At 48.7% G+C, this 21,240-nt stretch overlaps 1 protein-coding gene across 8 annotated transcripts in view; it reads right to left on the minus strand.

Annotated features, from left to right (window-relative positions):
- TTLL5 (tubulin tyrosine ligase like 5) overlaps positions 1-21,240 on the minus strand; it is a 1,306,640-nt gene that overhangs the window by 216,899 nt on the left and 1,068,501 nt on the right. For 7 of the 8 annotated variants that reach the window (XM_085626706.1, XM_085626705.1, XM_085626700.1 and 4 more), the window contains one exon: positions 8,831-9,026. In XM_085626706.1, the coding sequence (XP_085482832.1) occupies positions 8,831-9,026 (196 nt within the window). Of the gene's footprint in view, positions 1-8,830; positions 9,027-21,240 lie in introns of those variants that run through there. The other variant, XM_085626707.1, reaches the window with a different exon arrangement.

Below are 21,240 nucleotides of genomic sequence, written 5' to 3' on the forward strand. Positions count from 1 at the left end.
TCACTTAAATAAGTGTGCACCATATACTAAGCCAGCCTCCTACATTACCTATTTGAGCTAGAAACAATATTGTTAGTAAAATCTGCAAATCATGTGCCACGTGTGGTAAATGAAAAAGTTGCTTACATGTAATGGTAATGGCAATTTTCCTTCAGAAGCATCTCAAATGAAATCATAAGAACTGAGTGGTCTCACCCATGTGTGGGTTTCAGAAGTACTTTACAAAACAAAAACTACGCTCTTCTGTGAAAAAAACCAAAAAATACATCTATATATATAGTTCCATTTAAAAAATAGAACAGTTTGGACAGCCTACTAAAGAGTGAAGTGGCCACATTTCCTTTACAGTAGTTACTTCAAAATTTAAAAGTGTTGCTAAATGACAAGTTACCTACCTTCGGTAATGCCTTATCTGGTAGAGCCTCTATCTAGCCACAGATTCCTTACCTTAGAATAATCAATAACCATGCATCAGACTGGATTTGAAAGTTTTTTAGCAGTACTACTGAGTGTCGGTAGTTGGCCTCATTTGGCTTCACATCGGCCGCGCCAGAAGTGACGTGCACCGTACTCTATAGGTGCCACCCCAACATCAGTTACTTTGCGACTTTCCATGCCAGGAGTGCGGAGCCACAGTGAGAAATGACCACTGGTGTATAAAGGTCCTGGGAAGGGAGTCCCTTACCATGCAATCGGCTCCCAGAGTGGGGAGGATGAGAGGGTCAGAAATAGAATCTGCGGCTGGATAGAGTCTTTACAAGATAAGGCATTACCAAAGGTAAGTAACTTGTTCTCCTGATAGTGAGTTCTAGCTTCAGATTCCTTACCTTAGAATAAATACCCATGTAATTCCTCCCCTGAGGTGGGTCTGCGAAGTCAATTATAAATCAAAAAGTCATGCAGCCCTGAACAGGAGAAGTTCCTGTTGCAACAGACCTGACTGCTCTGAAAGTAGTGTTTGGTAAACGTGTGCAAAAATGTCCACGTTGCTCTTTGGCATATGTCTAGGACAGGGACTCCGCAGGCTAATGCAGTGGTCGCAGCCTTAGCTTTGATGGAATGAGCAAACCCTCTGGGGGGTTGCTTCTTGGCCAATACGTAGCAGATCTTGATGCATAGCCCTATTCATCTTGAGATGGTGTGTTTCTGCACAGACTTTCCTTTCTTAGCTCCTAAGTACCCCATAAAGGGTTGATCATTCACTTGGAACTGTTTTGTGCAATCAAAATAATATGATGGCGCTCTTTTTTGGATCCAGACGGAGACCTCTCAGCTCTTCTTTGGAGTGGTGAGGAGGAGCAAAGAAAGTAGGCAGGGTGATGTTATGGCCTACGTGGAAGCAAGTCACAACCTTTGGAAGGATGAAAGGAGGCACCTGTCTGGAGGACAAGCTTGTCTGGGTAGACAGTGGTGTAGAGACGGTGCGTCGAGCACACCTGCAATTCGTTGATGCACCTGGCCGGTGTAATGGCCACTAAAAAGGCAGTTTTGATAGACAATAGCCAAAGAGGGCAATTGCACAGAGGCGCAAAAGGTGCACACATCAAAAACGTAAGAACAAGATTTAGATTCCACTGGGGCATGATGAATGGCGGAAATGTGCTGCAAGCCTTTAAGAAACCTAATTACAACAGGTGACTTAAAAAAAGAAGGTTGGTCCGGCACCCGCAAAAATGCCAAAATGAATGATAGATAACCTTTAACAGCGCCCAGACAAGAGGCAACGAACGAGCAAACAGAAGGACCTTCGAAAGGTGCAGAAAGAAGGTCGATGTTGTGGGAATCGGGGAACAACATTTACAACGCAACTGTTACAACGCACTACACTTACAATGCATTTTTTACAACGCAACATCCACTACAACGCATTCCATTATATAGCATGACACTACAACGCATTTTTAAAAACTACCTTTACAACGCATTCCATTACATCGCATACTACCTTTACAATGCATACCATTACAACGCATATTATTACACTACACTATCCAACACTTACCCTACTGTTGCACCCCCTGGAGTTAGAATAGTAATTTTTACCCCTATACTATCCAACACTTACCCTACTGTTGCACCCCCTGGAGTTAGAATAGTAATTTTTACCCCTATACTATCCAACACTTACCCTACTGTTGCACCCCCTGGAGTTAGAATAGTAATTTTTACCCCTATACTATCCAACACTTACCCTACTGTTGCACCCCCTGGAGTTAGAATAGTAATTTTTACCCCTATACTATCCAACACTTACCCTACTGTTGCACCCCCTGGAGTTAGAATAGTAATTTTTACCCCTATACTATCCAACACTTACCCTACTGTTGCACCCCCTGGAGTTGGAATAGCAATTTTTACCCCTATACTATCCAACACTTACCCTACTGTTGCACCCCCTGGAGTTAGAATAGCAATTTTTACCCCTATACTATCCAACACTTACCTTACTGTTGCACCCCCTGGAGTTAGAATAGTAATTTTTACCCCTATACTATCCAACACTTACCCTACTGTTGCACCCCCTGGGGTTAGAATAGTAATTTTTACCCCTATACTATCCAACACTTACCCTACTGTTGCACCCCCTGGAGTTAGAATATTAATTTTTACCCCTATACTATCCAACACTTACCTTAAATGCAATTTAATATTATGCGTTGTAATGGTATGCGTTGTAAAGGTAGTATGCGATGTAATGGAATGCGTTGTAAAGGTAGTTTTTAAAAATGCGTTGTAGTGTCATGCTATGTAATGGAATGCGTTGTAGTGGATGTTGCGTTGTAAAAAATGCGTTGTAAGTGCATGCGTTGTAAAAGTGTGCGTTGTAACGACATACATCCGTGGGAATCACAGCAGGTTAAGACTTGGTTGAGGGACACCTGGCTGCCAGAATAACATCACAGACTTCAGGAGGAAGGTCAAAAGCTGTCAACTGTTGCCACTCAATACCCACACATGAAGGTGAAGGGTACTCAGAATTGGGTGCAGAACCCTTTGCTGTAGCTGCAACAGAGGATCCTCTTGAAGAGGAAGCCTGATGGCCATGCGCAACAGCTCAGGATACCAGACTCTCCATGCCCAATCCAGAGCCACAAGAATAAGTTTTGGCTCCGTCATTCCTGATCTTCCTGCAAACTCTGGGTAGGAGTAGCATTGGCGGAAAAGCGTACAGGAGGCCAGAGCTCCACTCAAGACGAAAAGCGTCACTGAGCAAGAGGCACCTTGGGAACTCCACCATACAAAACTGCAGATATTACGCATTCTTGGTGGTACCGAACAGATCTAACTAAGGCTCTGCCCACTACTCAAAAGAGGCTTTGCACCACCTCTGGGTGGAGATGCCATTTGTGATCCACCAGGCATTTTGTAATTGAGTTTGTCTGCACTGGCGTTCTGAGAGCCTGTCAGGTGTTGAACTGCCAGGGAAATGCCCTGGCGTTCCAGCCATGTCCAGAGATGCAGAGTCTCTTGACAAAGTGTCCATGACACCACCCTGCCCTGTTTGTTGCAGTACCACATGGCAGTGGTGAACACCTGCAACAATCATCCCTTGGCAAAATAAACAAAGGCTTTCAAAGTCAGTGAATTGCCCGAAGCTCCAACAGATTGATGTGGAGCTCGAACTCCACCAGATATCGGAGTCCTCTGATCTCCACCTCTCCCAGATGGCCGCTCCATCCCAGAAGTGACACATCTGTCACCACAGTTAGCTCTGGTTGAAGAAAGGAGAGGGGCCTGCCACTGAACCATTCACCGTCCGTCAGCCACCCTTGCAACTCCCTCCAAGATATGGACCATTTGGGGAGATTCCCCTGATGCTGCGCCCACTGGGACTTCAGGTCCCACTGCAGAGCCTGCATATGCCAACGGGCATGAGTTACAAGCAGGAGGGCATGAGGCCCAACAGCCTCAGGGCCATTCTCACTGAAATTCAAAATAGAGACTGAAACCTCTGTATTATAGCATGAATATCCTAGACTCGCCGCTTGGGAGGATAGTCCTGAAACTGCACTGCATCCAGAATGGTGCGGTGAAAGAGAGCGTCTGAGAGCAAGTGTAGAAGGTTCGCCATAATCTTGGGTTGGGAGGCGACTGGCTGGGTCAACCCCGCCTTCAACAACCAATCATCAAGGTATGGAAAGACTGGAACCCCTGACCTCCGCAGATGAGCTGCAACCACCATCATTACTTGGGTGAAGAAACTAGGGACGCTTGTAAGGCTGAAGGGGATCCCAGCAAACTCAAAGTGCTCTTAGCCCACTATGAACCGCAGGTAACGACTGTAGCCAGGCAGGACGAGGATGTGGAAATATGCATCCTGCAAGTCCAATGCTACCATCCAGTCTCCTGGGTCCAGGAAATACAGAACTTGTGTGAGATTGAGCACTTTGAATTTCTCCTTTTTCAGGAAGAGATTGAGAAGGCGTAGGTCTAGGATAGGACGCAGTGCTCCGTCTTTCTTGGGCACCGAAAAGTAGTTTGAACAGCAACCACGACCTACTTCTGATGCCTGCACCCACTTGGACGATTTGCAAAACCCAACAGTTCGATGTTACTGAACGCCAGTAGTACAGGTGTTGGCGTATCCAGCCCCCTACTGGATGCTAGGGCGAACTAAAGGGATTTGGAGACTGGCCTGACCTCTAGCTATCTGTCCCAAGCGATCTATGGCACCCGTGTCCTCGGAAATGAAAAGGCTGGAAAGACTGTTGGCCACAGGCAGCACTTGTGCAACCAAATCCCAGGTCATATGGGAATATCTTCCCTAAAGGAAAGCAGTGTTTACCGACCGCAGTACATTCTCTTGCCAAAGGTATCATCCAGCTTCTTGTATTCCCTTTCCAGTGGAGTGGTAGGGAACGCACCTGGGTTGATCCTAGAGGTGGGGAATTGGTCCACTAAGCACGACGGAATGGGGTAATGGGTAAGGAAACTGAGGGTCCGCAAGAGTGGAGCGATGGCGGCAGGCAATTGTCCTATGCACAAAAGCCCCTAAGGAGGGCTTGGACCATGCCCGAGAAAGTCGTCAGTAAGGCCTGCAATAAAGGGGAGTAAAGGTTCGGATGGGGCAACTCCCGGCTGAAGCACCTCCATCAACACGTTTGTCTTGACTGCCACTGTGGGTAGCTGAAGGTCCAAGACCTCAGCTGCCCTAGGCACCACAATAGCGAGAGAGGCTCTCTACTCCATAGCCATTATAGTAGGAGAGACCGGGCCAATATCAGGTGAGGTGTCTAACTCACTGGCCTTTATCGGGTTCTCATACCAGTTGTACTCTCATGTAGGGGATATTGATATCCCTACAGGTCCTAAGACCACTAAAATTCGTCTTCCTATCCAGGCCTGTCAAATCTAAAACGCACTGACTCCAATCTGGAGAGCATGGTGCCGGTCTGTGCCGGAACCGGCATCAGGCGATGCCTGTTCGTCACCATGTCGGAGTCCGGAATGACAATGGGGATGGCGCTGCAGTGGGGCATCAGCACTGGAGCAGAAGCAAAGGAAGGTCGCTGCCTCACCGTCTGCTCCATTCCAGAACCAACATGGGATCTATAGGGCTGAATGGCGGCAACGGCGAACCTACCAGCTAGGATCCAGTGGAAGCCCCTTCCGAGACCATGGGGCCCAAAGGTGCACCAGAGCGGCTGGCTGCCCAAATATGAGGTGCATGACCTCATAAAATCCTTTAAGCTGGGAGGGGGACTTCGAGAAAGTCAGTGAAGTGCGGCCGGACCCTGACTCTCGCTCTGCCGAAGTGAGAGGCCTGGAGTGCCGACACTCCCATGCCTCATCATAAGAAGTCGACAGGCGCTGCGAATACTAAGACCTCTTCAACATCTTCAATTTCTTGAGCTTGTGGGTTTTCCCCAACTTCCCAAACAACTTTGAGTGTGACAGGAAACAGAAAATAAAAACTGCTGACTTCCAATGATGTCTAGTGAAACACTTAGCAGTAAACTTTGGAAAGATTTTCCTACAATGAGCCTAAAAAGGCTGAGCGCAGTGTTCCAGGATGATGTTGCCATGAGCTGGAAAAAACAGGCGCAACTGTCATTGACCAGGCATGATGGGACACTGGTGGTATGTGCTCCCTAAAAGGAGCTGTGACTTTTTCCAGACTCTTTAGGCTTCAGCCTATCCAGCTACATTACCATCCTCTTCTCTCACTTTTCTTTAAAAAAAGGTTTGTGAAAAAGTTTTTATGTCACATTATTCAGTGTGCTTTTGAAATGTGGATCGGCTACTTATAAGAAAATTAAATACAAGTTGGACAATACAACCTTTAATAAATTGTCCAAAACGTTGTCTGTAAAAATAACAAATTGCCTTTTCTAGAGAGAAGTGTATATTTTTATTTTTCAAAAATGCTCTGTGATCCCCCCACATGTTAGTGGTACTAGTCAGTGCTTATGTTTACCCAATGGAGTTCTCCCGATGGAGAATCATACCTAGGTGGTAAACGCATCTGTCCGAGAACCTCGTAGATCCACTGACCCTCACCACTATCCATTGTTTTATTACGAATTTATTCAAGACAGGTAAATAAAACCAAAACATTCCAATACCAATTACTGTCTACTGTTAGTTGCACTCTGAGGAAAACCGCTTTTAAAGCGAACTACAAAAATACAGACCCCCCAGAATATTGCGATTAGCAAAGAAATTGTGAACTCTGCACTTTTGTAAAAATCCTGCATTTTTTTTTTAGAAAATGGCCCGCAAACTTCTCATTCTTGAAAAAAAGAGGCTGATCCTCCTTTTATTGGTTCTGCGCTGAACCAATAAAAGGAGGGTGAGCAACAGGCTAGCTGGAGGCAGAGGAGTTAAATTCCTCTGTCGCTTACCTGTTAATCCCTAGAATATGTACAGGACCCTCCCCGTATGCTGACAGGCAGCGCCCAGCTCTCTGCCTTCCTACCGGTCTCCCCAGGAGCCCTCCCTCCCCACTGCCTTTTGTGCCGTGGGACCTACCCCCCCTTGAACTCTTTTCTTGCATCATTATATAAACAAACCTGATCGTATTGGAGCACCTTACATGAGCACCAGTTCCATTACACAAGGTCACATTTGTGTTTTTAAGCACGGACTCGTACCTAAAGTCAGCAGCTCTGGCTGTAAAGGCACGTCCACCTCCCCCTATGTCTCCTCTCTCCTTTGTCGAAACACCCCTCCCCCAACAACCCCAGGACACTCATCGCACACAGTTACTCCTTATGTATCATAGATGGATAGACATGAAAGATAGACAGATAGACAAGATAGATAGAAAGACAGAGATAGATAGATAGATAGATAGATAGATAGATAGATAGATAGATAGATAGATAGATAGATAGATAGATAGATAGATAGATAGATAGATAGATAGATAGATAGATAGATAGATAGATAGATAGATAGATAGATAGATAGACAGGCTATGTGCAGAAGGCATTACCTGGGGTTACAACCATACTCTGTGTATTTGAAGACCTACCCTGATCTAATGTGCAGCTTGATTGTCTGTTGGTCACTTCCCTTGTCTGGACAGGCATGTCACTCATGTCAGATTAAACAAAACCATTTAAAATAGGGTCCAAGGGATATATATTTTAAAGACCCACACCTGATTTTATCCCCAGCACCAACTGAATGTATAACACACGAAACACAGGGGGTCTAACAGCCAAATTTGAGAGGCTACACTGTCGATACTGAGTCAACAAGATCTCAAAATATCTTTATCGCACACACATAACGTATTAATAAAGATAAAGAAGGAAAAAAGGCTAACACTACATGCATAGAGGAGACCGGTACATCATCGATTATTCGTAAAATGGCTGACTAATCCACAACAGATTGTAAAGGGTTTCCATCAAATTAGACTCAATGATCAGTCCTATCATTTGGCCAAACCCATGTGCAAATGAGGCTGGTCCCCTGATCAGTGGGACACTCAGCTCCGCACCTTATTGTTGTATCAGGATTTGGTCCACCAAATACACAAACCGTCCATGATGACTGATCTTTTGATGGTAAAGTAAGAAGAAATAGTGCATAGACAGTGACAATTATCTGTCTACATAAGGGCCCTTATGTAGACAGATAATTGTCACTGTCTTCTTTTGCACTGTTCTATTTTTTAATTAGGAGGCGTGTCCAGTCCGTAGAATAAAGTATTTAGAAGGAGGACATTCCATCCTATTTTAAATCACTTTTTTGTTCGTTGCACTATTTCTTCTTACTTTACCATCAAAAGATCAGTCATCATGGACGGTTTGTGTATTTGGTGGACCAAATCCTGATACAACAATAAGGTGCGGAGCTGAGTGTCCCACTGATCAGGGGACCAGCCTCATTTGCACATGGGTTTGGCCAAATGATAGGACTGATCATTGAGTCTAATTTGATGGAAACCCTTTACAATCTGTTGTGGATTAATCAGCCATTTTACGAATAATCGATGATGTACCGGTGTCCTCTATGCATGTAGTGTTAGCCTTTTTTCCTTCTTTATCTTTATTAATACGTTATGTGTGTGCGATAAAGATATTTTGAGATCTTGTTGACTCAGTATCGACAGTGTAGCCTCTCAAATTTGGCTGTTAGACCCTCTGTGTTTCGTGTGTTATACATGTCACTCATGTCACCATCATAGTGATTTTTTTTTCCAGAGTGGGGGCTAATCGGTTGGTGTCTGTTTTAGTGGCAGCCAATGAGGGCATAAAATACACATTCTTGCAATCAAGGGATACGATGAACACAAAAGAAGGCCTACTGTAGGTTACGAGGGGGTTTGAGCCCCTGCTAGTTCCCTTGGTGCTAGCGATCTTGAATATCAGCCCACCTGATGTCGGGTTCGGCTGTGCTCCAAGAGTTGTCGCGCCTGAAGCCGCTGCAGCTCGAGCTGTTGCACAGCGTACTTGAGCTGATAGCTACTTGGTGTAGGTTGGTACTTGTACTGAGGATTGACTCCTGTCACCATGCTGTATGCGCTCATCCCCATATCTCCATCTCCAGGCCACCTCTCAATGTCCGCACCCCTGTAGAAATAAAGAGAAAAGTTATAGGGATATCTCCAGATCAGGGCAACGAAGAAAAACTCTACAGATCTACTACAGACTGCTCAAAAGTGTGCAAGAAAGTGGTAAGTGAAGACGCAAAAGGGAACAAAGAGGATGTAAGTGGCAGAGCCTGAATGTAAAGAAGACGGACATTGAGCAGAGAGGGAAATGGAGAAGGAACAGGAAGTTTAGAAAGGGCTCACACTAACATGTTGTTATTTTAAAAAATCTGTGACTGTAGTTTTGACTTTCATAATGAGCACGAATTTACTATTCATCAACTCAAAAGTACTCAGTTGACTGGAAGAGTGAAAAAAGGCACAGTTGTCCCCACTTGAATCAGAACCTTTGACGTTTTTACCAAACTACCTTAAAGGAAGCGATACATATCCAGACTACGATGGGTGTTCCAATGCTTCAGAAACAGGAGAGTTTGGAAATGTTGTGGCCATTAGGCAGAGGATAGGGACAAGTAGTGCCCTCTTCAATACATCCACAGAGTGTCTTCTAACTGCACCAAAAGAGACATGAGCCTTCATTTACTACATGAACGAGGCAGACAAATTCTTTGCGTACCTCAGTCAGGATTGAGGTAAGAGCTTCCCTCCACTTATTGCCTCAACAATAACAAAAGTGGAAGCTCTGTTTTACTTTAGATATTAGCAAGGCAGTGCTGCATCTGCTCTGGTGAGTGTTCCTGGTGGCATGGCAGGAAGTCCTATTCGAGATCCTTAGGAAACTTCTTTTAAATGTATTCTGTAATTTTGCATCCGATACTCAACTTCTGAACTTAAGACTAGGGCGTATGTAAAGTTGAACACCTAGGAACTTTGCAAGAAAAAACACAAGCAGGGCTTTCTGCAGAACCCTTCCACGCACGGCCTCTTGCAAGCATACCATGTGCTTTAGCTACTAGGATGGTACCCAGTGAGGCAAACACACTTTCTTTCCAAGGATACTCCAGCACTCATCAGCCCTGCATATGCCTATTATAGTAAGAAAAACACCATCTGCCACTAGAGCAGTCCCCTGTGCGCTAGTTCACTGCAGGCAGGCCCCGCTTCAGGAACTTTTATTTGGGTGGGCCAAGGATGCATTCGGGTGGGCCCGATTTGTCGCTTATGTCTAGCCAGGCCTGCTTCTGGGCCGTCCTTTATCTCTCCTTAGTCCTACTGGGCCCAGTAAAACGCACTCTTTTCCAAATCTCTTTCTAAAATTTATCTCTCTCAAAAGGTGTTTTTTTTCCTTGTAATGTGCCTTTGATAGGAAGAGGAGATTTCTAAGTTGGGAATATCAGGCAAGTGACACTACTCGTGCTCCCTCTGTGCGAGCCTTCAGGGAGAATCCCTCTTGATTACTAACTCCACCTCACCCCTGACTCTGCAGCGCACTCCCTTACAGGCACTTTTCTACCATCCCTCTCCCGTGCACCTTATCTCACAGCTAACCTTGGGCCTCAGCCTCATATCAGCCACATTGCGGTTCTACTAATCACCCAACTGTTAACTAAATAAACGAAAATAGAAAGGCCATGACAGGGACAGCTTTAGTGATGGTGCGAAAGTCTTTTTTGGCGCCCCACCAACGACCGCTTTATCCATATTTGTCTTTACTACCACCATCCAAAAGTGCCCTTCATCTCTCCGTAGCCCATCCCCCTCATGACCTCCTCCTCAGACTCCCACACTACCACCCCCCACCAGGGTCCCTCATCTCTCCGTAGCTCCCCCCACCCCATGACCACCTCCTTGGATTCCCTCACTGCCACCCTCCACCAGTGCCCCTCATCGCTCCATATCTCCTCCCCCATGACCTCCTCCTTGGATTCCCTCACTGCCACCCTCCACTAGTGCCCCTCATAGCTCCATAGCCCCTCCCCATGACCTTCTCGGATTCCCTCACTGCCCCCCTCCACTAGTGCCCCTCATCTCTCCGTAGCTCCACCCCCACCCCACCCCACAACCTCCTCCTCAGATTCGCCCACTGCCACCCTCCACTAGTACACCTCATCTCTCTGTAGCTCCAACCCCACCCCATGAACTCCTCCTCACATTCCGTCACTGTCACCCTCCACTATTGCCCATCATCTCTCCGTAGCTCCACCCCCACCCCATGACCTCCTCCTCGACTTCCCTCATTGCCACCCTCCACTAGTGTACCTCATCCTTCTGTAACCCCTCCCCCTCATGACCTCCTCCTCTGATTCCCTCATGGCCACCCTCCTCCAATCCCCTCATCTCTCTGTAGCTCCCCCCCTCCACCCCATGACCAACTCCTCGGATTCCCTCATTGCCACCCTACACCAGTGCCCCCCAACGCTCCATTGCCCCTCCCCCATGACCTCCTCGGATTCCCTCACTACCACCCTCCAGCAGTGCCCCTCATCGCTCCGTAGCTGCCCAAACAAACTCTTTTTAGCAACATTAGAATAATGAAAGACTGGAGAAGTTCTATCTATATCACAACACAAGAAAGCGAAGTTTGTATGCAGCTCTTTAATGACAGTTCATAGGTCACTGTCCTATGTTAGGACAGAAACTTCTGAACTGAAAGTAACACAATGATCTCTGTGACAAAGGCAGTCACCCGCTGCGCTGTCCACATAAAATTCAGTTTATCTGCATTTAAAAACTTTTTTATTGTTGTACATCGGTGGCAGATTCACTGCGAGGGCCAAGGCTCATGTTTGGGTGGGCCAGGCTCATGTTTGGGTGGGCCTGGCCCACCCACTAGAACCGGGCCTGGTCCACTGCCTGATGGATCCTTTTGTGGGTCCCATTCACTAATTTATGTATGTATGTATGTATGCCTGCATGCATATATGTATGCTGTACTTGTATAAAATGAACTGGGCCAAAAAGGCAAAGGGGCACTGTACAGGATTAAAGGCAAGCATGAAGTGAATTATTGATAGGAGAAGTAGCTGGTTTTTGGATTGTTACTGCATTGTGATGTAGTGTTCTACAACGAGATGTGACTTTAACCCTTTCCTAAACTGGAGTGGCATTTGGGTGGTCCTAATGGATGCCTGGATTTTGTTCCAGATTCTAAGTGCATATATGGGAAAGGTCTGCTGCCTTGAATTTTTCTTTTTTACACTTCTTAGTCTCCAGTATGATGGTGACTTAGCTGCAGGTGTGCCAAAGCCAACAGAGATGATAAGCTGGTTCGCAAGATAAGCCGTGGTGCTGGTCACTATGGCTCTGTAAATGATGTTGCTGGCTTTAAATATGATGCGGGAAGGGGAGCCAACGAAGGTCCAACAGGATGGGGATAATATGTTCACTTTTATGCTGACCCTGGATGAGACATATTGCGGTGTGCAGGATGCCCTTATGGGGTGCAAAAGCGGAGTCCGGAAGGACACAGAAAGGCGTTAGCACCATCCAGGTGCAAGTGTACCAAGGCATGAAGGATAAGTTACTTACCTGTAATCCTAGTTCTCTTCCAGGGGTATCCTCATCAAAGTCATAAGCACACGTTTTTCGCCTCCCCACGCCCGTGTTTTTTTCCCGCCGCTGCTCCCCTGCGGCCCCGCCCACCTGCTCTCCCATTGGAGGGCCTACCCTCCCGCCTCCCAGCTGACCCCTCCTCCCCTTCTACCGTCTTATGGCGGCCGCTGTGCGGCCGCGCCGCTGGCGCGCCAAAGGCAAGATCGTCTGCGCCTGTCCCGCGCCCAGCACCAGACCCCCCGGCCCCCGCAGATGCCAGCCCACCCGCCGGACTTACGACGCCGCCACCCTCAACGAACTCAACACCGGCCGGATCCCAGGTTGCTACCGAGCCACCCCAAGACGCTCCCACGGGCCCTTCACCTGCCAATCCTGCAAGTTCTCCTGCATCCGGACCTGCACCGCACCCGCCAAGCCGAGCAGCCTGCTCAACACCCGCTCCGTCCACAGACATGCCGTGGAACTCTGGAACCTGCTCGACACCACATCTCCAGACGTTGCCTTCCTCACGGAAACCTGGATGAACGCCTCCTCAGCGCCCGACATCGCCATCGCTATCCCGGACGGATACAAGATCACCCGGAGAGACCGCGTCAACCACACAGGAGGAGGCATCGCCATCGTCCACAAGAACACCATCCGCATCACAACCAACTCCGTTGACACCCTCACAGCCGCCAAACATCTTCACTTCCAGATACACACCGACCCGAAGACCACACTCAGAGGCACCCTCATCTACAGACCCCAGGACCCCGCACACAATTCAGCGAAGACATCGCAAACTTCATCAGCCCACACGCCCTCCCCTCCGCTGACTACATCCTCCTAGGGGACCTCAACTTCCACCTGGAGAACAACAACGACAACAACACCACCACCCTGCTGGACAACCTCGCCAACCTCGGACTCAAGCAACTGGTGAACACCCCCACCCACTACGCCGGACATACGCTTGACCCAGTCTTCCCCTCCAGCAAGTACATCTCCTTCAGCCACTCCACCGAACTCCACTGGACAGACCACAGCTGCGTCCACTTCAGCTTCAGAAGGACCACGACTCACCACCACCCACAACAGGTTCCCCGCAGGAGCTGGAACAAGATCACCACCGACCAGCTCACGACATCACTGAGCCAGAACCCTCCCGCCAGCTCAACGGACCCCAACCAAGCAGCCAACAACCTCACACAGTGGATCACCAACTGCGCTGATGACCTCGCACCGCTGAAAAACCATCCAAGCAGGCCCGGCAGCAAGAAAGCCTCCTGGTTCAACGACGACCTCAAGGACTCCAAGAAGAACTGCCGTACCCTCGAGAAAGCCTGGCGAAAAAACCCGACTACAGACAACATGACCACCCTCAAGCACGCCACCCGCAAAAACACCACCAGCTGATCCACACCACCAAGAAGACAGCATTCAAGGAACGACTAGACAACAACGCACACAACAGCAAGGAACTCTTCAGCATCGTCAAAGAGCTCTCCAACCCCAGCGCCGGAAACAACGACATCATTCCCTCACAAGACCTCTGCGACTCACTCGCCTCGTTCTTCCACAACAAGATCGCCGACATACACAACAGCTTCGGCGCACAGACCACGCACCCGACCACCGAACCGACGCCCCCCACCGCCACCCCCCGCGCCTGGACCCCGGTCAGCACCGAAGACACCATCCACACGATGAACACCATCCACTCCGGATCTCCAACCGACCCATGCCCCCACCACGTCTTCAACAAGGCCGACTCGGTCATCGCACCCCAACTCCGGGACATCATCAACTGCTCCTTCAACACCGCCACCTTCCCGGAGAGCTGGAAGCATGCCGAACTCAGCGCCCTACTGAAGAAACCACGACCTCAAGAACTACCGCCCCATCTCGCTCCTCCCGTTTCCTGCCAAAGTCATCGAGAAGACCGTCAACAGACAGCTGGCCGCCTTCCTCGAGACGAACGGATCCCTCGACCACTCGCAGTCCGGCTTCCGAGCCAACCACAGCACCGAGACCGCCCTCATCGCAGCCACTGACAACATCCGAGCCCTGCTCGACAACGGGGAAACAGCGGCCCTCATCCTCCTGGACCTCTCCGCAGCGTTCGATACTGTCTGCCACCGCACCCTAGTGCAGCGCCTCAGCAACATCGGAATCCAAGAGAAGGCACTAGAGTGGATCATCTCGTTCCTCGCCGGAAGAACCCAGAGAGTCCGCCTCCCCCGTTCAGATCCGAGGCCACCGAAGTCATCTGCGGCGTACCACAAGGATCTTCACTCAGCCCCACCCTCTTCAACGTCTACATGAGCCCCCTCGCAGCCATCGCACGCCAACACAACCTCAACATCATCTCCTACGCCGACGACACCCAGCTGATCCTCTCCCTCACCAACGACCCAGCCACCGCCAGAACTATCCTACACGAAGGGATGAAAGATGTAGCCGAGTGGATGATGAACCGCCACCTGAAACTGAACTCAGACAAGACAGAAGTCCTCATCCTTGGATCATCACCCTCTGCCTGGGACGACTCCTGGTGGCCCCCTGCCCTGGGCAGCGCACCCAAACCAACGGACCACGCACGCAACCTGGGCTTCATCCTGGACTCCTCCCTCTCGATGACCAGACAAGTCAACGCCGTCTCGTCATCATGTTTCAACATCCTATGCATGCTCCGAAAGATCTTCCGATGGATCCCCACCGAAACCAGGAAGACGGTCAACCAGACACTCGTCACCAGTCGACTGGACTACGGAAACACCCTCTACACCGGAACCACAGCCAAACTGCAGAAAAGACTCCAACGCATCCAGAACGCCTCTGCACGTCTCATCCTGGACATCCCCCGACACAGCCTCATCTCCAGACACCTGAGAGACCTGCACTGGCTCCCCATCAGCAAGAGAATCACGTTCCGACTCCCCACCCACGCACACAAGGCCCTCCACGACCTGGGCCCCAGGTACCTCAACAACCGCCTGACCTTCTACACTCCCACCCGCTAGCTACGATCGACCAGCCACGCCCTCGCCGCCGTTCCACGCATTCGAAGAACCACCATGGGAGGAAGATCCTTCTCCTACCTGGCGGCCAAGACTTGGAACTCCCTCCCCATCCACCTCCGTCTGACCCAAGACCACCTCTCCTTCAGGAAGCAACTTAAGACCTGGCTGTTCGAGCAGTAGCGGACCCCCCTCCCCCAAGCGCCTTGTGACCCTCCGGGTGAGTAGCGCGCTATACAAATTTCTTGATTGATTGATTGATGAATATTCCCGCCCATGTGCGGGACCCCGGAAACACATCACATAAATGTGAAAACCATATATGTAGCTCTATATATATATCCATATATATTTAAAAAACACACAATGCAGCCTCCCATAGACATGCTGAGCAATGTTGCAATGAATTCTCATGTACATAAATACATTACAATAAAGCAGGGAGAAAGAAAGTCTTTGAAAACTGCTTTAATATACAGCAGAAAGCACAATCCTGCAAGGAATAATGAAAGAAAACATTGCCAGCACAAGGGCTGCATTGTAGAAACATTAGTGTAGAAAGCTGAAAAGCTAACCCACATAAACACTCAGATAAACTGGCACCGTGCTTTTAAGGCAGCCATGATCTCCAGCTTCCCATCATGCCTCAGGGTGACAGTTAGGTCAGTTGTTCTTTGCGGATATCCGCAGACCATTTTACAAAGAATTGCATGTATCATGTTCACTTGCCCGGGGAGGCGGGTGGGTTGCTTATGACTTTGATGAGGATACCCCTGGAAGAGAACTAGGATTACAGGTAAGTAACTTATCCTTCTCTTCCAGGGGATCCTCATCAATAGTCTTAAGCACATAAATAGAATAGCAAGCCCATCCCCTCATCCTGCGGGCAAGTAAACAGAAGTACCTTTAAGATACATAACAGCCATAAGGCCGACACAGACTCCAATAGGTTAGCATTGAAACAGATTCCTCAAGGAGGCCTGGCCCACTTGGGTATCTGCCCTGGAGTCCGAATCCAGACAGTAATGCCTGGTAAACGTATGTACCGATTTCCAAGTTGCAGCCTTGAAAATCTCGGCCATCGGTACATTGTGCAGAAATGCAACCGTAGCAGCCTTGTATTGTATTGTATTGTATTGTATTTATTGCTTATTGAGCGCAGCTGTCACCCAAAGGGTATCCTGGCGCTGAGACCTAACCGTGCATCTATTAAACAGCTACATTACTCTGGGGAACAAGTAAGTTTTAAGGCTCTTTTTAAAAGTGAGCAGATCAGGACAGCTCCTTAATGCTAAGGGGAGAGTGTTCCACAGCATGGCAGCCGCAAAACTAAAAGCGCGACCACCCATTCTCGTTCTATTAATTTTAGGGACTTTTACCAAGAACGCCGAAGATGATCTTAAAGGTCTGGCTGCCTGATACCAGAGGAAGAGAGTCTGAAGAGGTATTGGTCCCAGTCCATGCAGGGCCCTAAAAACAAGGCAGAGAGCCTTAAACGCAATTCTCTGCTGGACTGGGAGCCAGTGTAAATCGGCCAAAGCTGCCGATGAAGAGGCGGACCGTGGTCGAGACAAGGCCAGTTTAGCGGCCATATTCTGTATCCTTTGTAGCTTTAGGACCAGAGTCTTCGGGGCACGCAGAAGTAGTGCGTTGCAGTAGTCAATCCTGCTAAGAATGGAACTACGCACTACCTCAGCTCTGGAGCCCCGTGGGAGAAGTGGCAAGATTTTCCGTAGAGCACGGAGCAAACCCATACATGTTGCTGCCGTTTTGTTTACGGAGGCATCGAGCTGCAAATTGGGTTCGAATAGAACTCCCAGGTTGCGAGCTGAATCTTCCGCCTCCACCGAGCCCGGGATGGACACTGGCCAAAAATCGGCCGGTAGTGTACGGGGAGTTCGGTCCAAGGAGCAGTAGAGTACCTCCGTTTTTGACCCGTTGAATTGCAACGCATTGGCTCGCAGCCATGCTGCTGTGGCTGCCATACAACGGTGAAAGGCATCCCTTGAAATGGACTCAGAACCCTCAAATGAAAAGATCAACTGAGTGTCATCGGCATAGTTGACAACAGATATGCCGAATGACTTTATCAGTGCTATCAAGGGACGGAGATATATATTAAATAGGATCGGGCTAATTGCCGATCCTTGAGGGACTCCCTGTTTCACCCGCCTAGTGGCTGATCGAAAAGGTGGTAGTGCCACGGCTTGTTGTCGGTTGTCCAAATAGGACGTGAGCCAGTCTAGGGCCAGACCGCACACTCCCGCACTCCGAAGACGGCCAAGTAGTACTTCATGGTCCACCGTGTCGAACGCGGCCGACATGTCAAGTAGCACCAAAAATGCAGACTTGCCCTTGTCGACACGGTGACCAAGGCCGTCTCGGTGCCGTGCGCTGGCCTGAAGCCAAATTGTGCAGCATCCAGACACAGAATTGTTTCTAGGAAGTTGGATAAGGCTCTTGTGACCCATCTCTCGAGGATTTTTATCGCAAATGGTAATAGCGAAATTGGCCTGTAATTAGCCGCGCAGAGAGGGTCCAGAGAAGCCTTTTTCAACAGAGGTGTTACAATAGCCAACTTCCAGCTGTCTGGGACTGACGCTGTGGTCAATGATTGACAGCAGATGGAGTGCAACGGCGGGAAAAGCTCCTCTTGAAAAGCCTTCCAGATCTTATGAGGCATTGGATCCAGCGGTGATCCTGACGATACACTGCTTGCCAGGATAACAAATTCCTCTAACGAGGGAACGGGAAAGCTGGACAACTGAGGCATACCTTCCTTGTTAGGTGCCCAATTGGAGTCCAGGTTGTCAGACGGGTCCAAAGGAGAGACTGCGGGTGTTGCAGATTGTTCAGAATTTTTGAGTCCAGTCAGAATAGTCCTGATTTTCTCCTCAAATGCAAGGGCCAGCGAGTCGCACAGTGCCTGCGAGGCCGGGATAGTAGACGCCATGCAAGGCGGGTCAGACAGAGTCTTGACCAATCTAAACAGGGTCTGAGATTTGTGAGAGGCCTTCGCCAAAGTGTCTTCCAAAAACTTGGCTTTTGCGGTTCTTAACTGGGCCTTGTATTCGTGCAAGGCCGCTTTATAAGCCGCCTTATCCTGCTCCCTGTATCCTCTCCTCCATGTACGCTCCGCCTGTTTACAGTGAAGTTTGGAGTGCCCCAATTCTTCGCTGAACCAGGCATTTAGGCCCCTGGGCCTGTCTCTTACCTTACGTAAGGGGGCCAGGTCATCAAGAGATGATACAATATGCCGGCAGAGAGAAGCATAGCTCTTATCCACATTCTCCTCCACCTGAAAGGTTCCCGGTAGGAGTGTGGGTCGAATTGGTTCCCTAAGGAGACGACTCCATTGCCGATTCAACTTCCTACTGGTCGGTTTATTGGGTCTCCATGGGGCAGGCATAAGAAGGGACAAAACAATCAAGGAATGATCGGTCCAACCCTTGCCCCTAGTAGAGTGAGCTTTAGGGGAGGCAAACAGAGGCTTATTTGCTATTTGGTAGGCCAACTTTATGCAAGATACTATCCATCTTGAAATGGATCTTTTAGAAGCTGGAAAGCCTGTTCTAACAGAGCCATAGTTGACAAATAATTGATGAGCTTTTCTAATGGATTTTGTTGCATCCAAATAAATCTTAAGAACCATCTTGAGGTCTAGCGAATTAAGAGACCTTTCCGCTGGAGTGGTAGGATTGGGAAAGAAAGAGGGTAAAGAAATCATCTGATTAACATGGAACTCAGACACAACCTTGGGCAGGAAGGAAGGGTGAGTTCGCATAACCACCCTATTATGGTGGAAAACCGTATAGGGTTCTTTAGAACAGAGCGCTTGTATTTCACTTACTCTGCGTGCTGATGTAATTGCTACTAGAAAAGCTGCTTTCCAAGTAAGGTGTTGCAATGTAGCCTTATGAATGGGTTCAAATAGAGGGCCCATCAATTTAGACAAGACTATATTCAACGCCCAAGGAGGAGAAGGAGGTCGAACAGGGGGATAAACCTTCTTCAACCCCTGTAGGAAGTCCTTGACCACCTGAAGTTGAAAGAAAGAAGGTTGGTTAGGTGATTTACGATATGCTGTGATGGCTGCCAAATGTACTTTTATGGATGAATACTTCAAACCACATTTGGCCAGGTAGAGTAGATACGGCAACATTACCTCCTCTTGCCCGTTCACTGGACTCCAACCATTACGGATACACCACAAGTAAAACCTTTTCCACTTAAGAGAGCATGAAGTTCTTGTGGAAGGTCTCTTTGACTCCCTTAAAATGTCCATGCAGCTTTGAGGAAGGTTCAAATGCCCGTACTGCAGGACTTCAGGAGCCATGCTGTTAAGCTGAGCGAGGCAGGCTGGGATGCAGAATCTTCCCTCCCATTTTGGTGAGAAGGTCCGGCCTGCACGGAAGTCTCCGATGCGGGCGAAACGAGAGTTGCAACAGGTCCGGATACCATCATTGGCGAGGCCAGTCCGGTGCTATGAGTATCATCTTCATTCTGGATCGCAGGAGTTTGGCCACCACCTTCGGAATGAGAGGGAGGGGTGGAAAGGCGTATGTAAACGACCCTGACCAATCTATCAAAAGCGCATTCCCCCTAGTTCCTGGTCGGTAAAACCTGAATGCAAAGGCGTGGCATTTTCTGTTTTGATCGTCTGCAAAGAGGTCGATGAAGGGATGACCCCACACTTCGTCGTTGAGCACCCAGTCTGCTTGCTCTTGGAAGTGACGACTGAGGGCGTCTGCTCATACGTTCTGCTCTCCCGTCAGATGGACTGCCGTGATCAATAGGTTCCTGGCTAGCAGCCAGTGCCAGATCGCCTGGGATTCGAGAGACAGAGGGCGAGAGCGTGTTCCACCTTGTTTGTTCAGATAATACATGGTGGTTGTATTGCTCGTTTGAACTAGGACGATCCGGACTGAATTGACGGCTGAAAAGCCTTGAGGGCTAAATGAACCGCCCGCAGTTCCAGCATATTGATGTGATATATCTGTCCTCTGTTGGTCCATCTGCCTTGAGTTTGCAGATGACCCAGATGTGCTCCCCAGCCCTGAAGTGATGCATCCGTTATCAGGGATTGCTCTGGCAAAGGTTGATGAAAAGGGACTCCCACCAGAAGGTTCTGTGGTTGTAGCCACCAGAGAATGGACTTCTTTGCTGCAGGAGAGAGGAGAATCCTGTTGTTCCACTGACCAGAAGATTGATCCCATTTGTCCTCTAGATCTTGCTGCAACGGTCTTATCCTCAATCTGGTGTTGGGTATGAGAAAAATGCAGGAGGCCATCGAGCCCAGTAGAGAAGCCACCTGTCTCACTGATGGCTGATGAGTTTGAAGGATGATGTTGCCTTTGTCTCTCATTGATGACAGTCTCTCCGCCGAAGGAAACACTTTTCCGAGGTCGGAGTTGATATTGGCGCCCAGATAGTGGTTTGATTGAGTCGGTTGAAGGATCGATTTGTCCAGATTGACGTGCAGGCTTAAGCGTTGAAGGAAATTCATGCAGATGTGAAGGTGTTCCTGCACCATGTGAGGAGATATTCCCTTCAACAGCCAGTCGTCTAGGTATGGATACACAAACAGGCCTTGGCAATGTAATGCTGCCGCTACCACTGCCATGCATTTTGTGAATACCCTTGGAGCTGATTTTAGGCCGAAGGGTAAGACTTTGAACTGGTAATGTCTTGTTCCCACCATGAATCGCAAGAACTTGCGATGTCGTTTTGTGATTGGAA

Source organism: Triturus cristatus, chromosome 9 (assembly GCF_964204655.1).
Source record: "Triturus cristatus chromosome 9, aTriCri1.1, whole genome shotgun sequence".
NCBI classification, from domain to species: domain Eukaryota; kingdom Metazoa; phylum Chordata; class Amphibia; order Caudata; family Salamandridae; genus Triturus; species Triturus cristatus.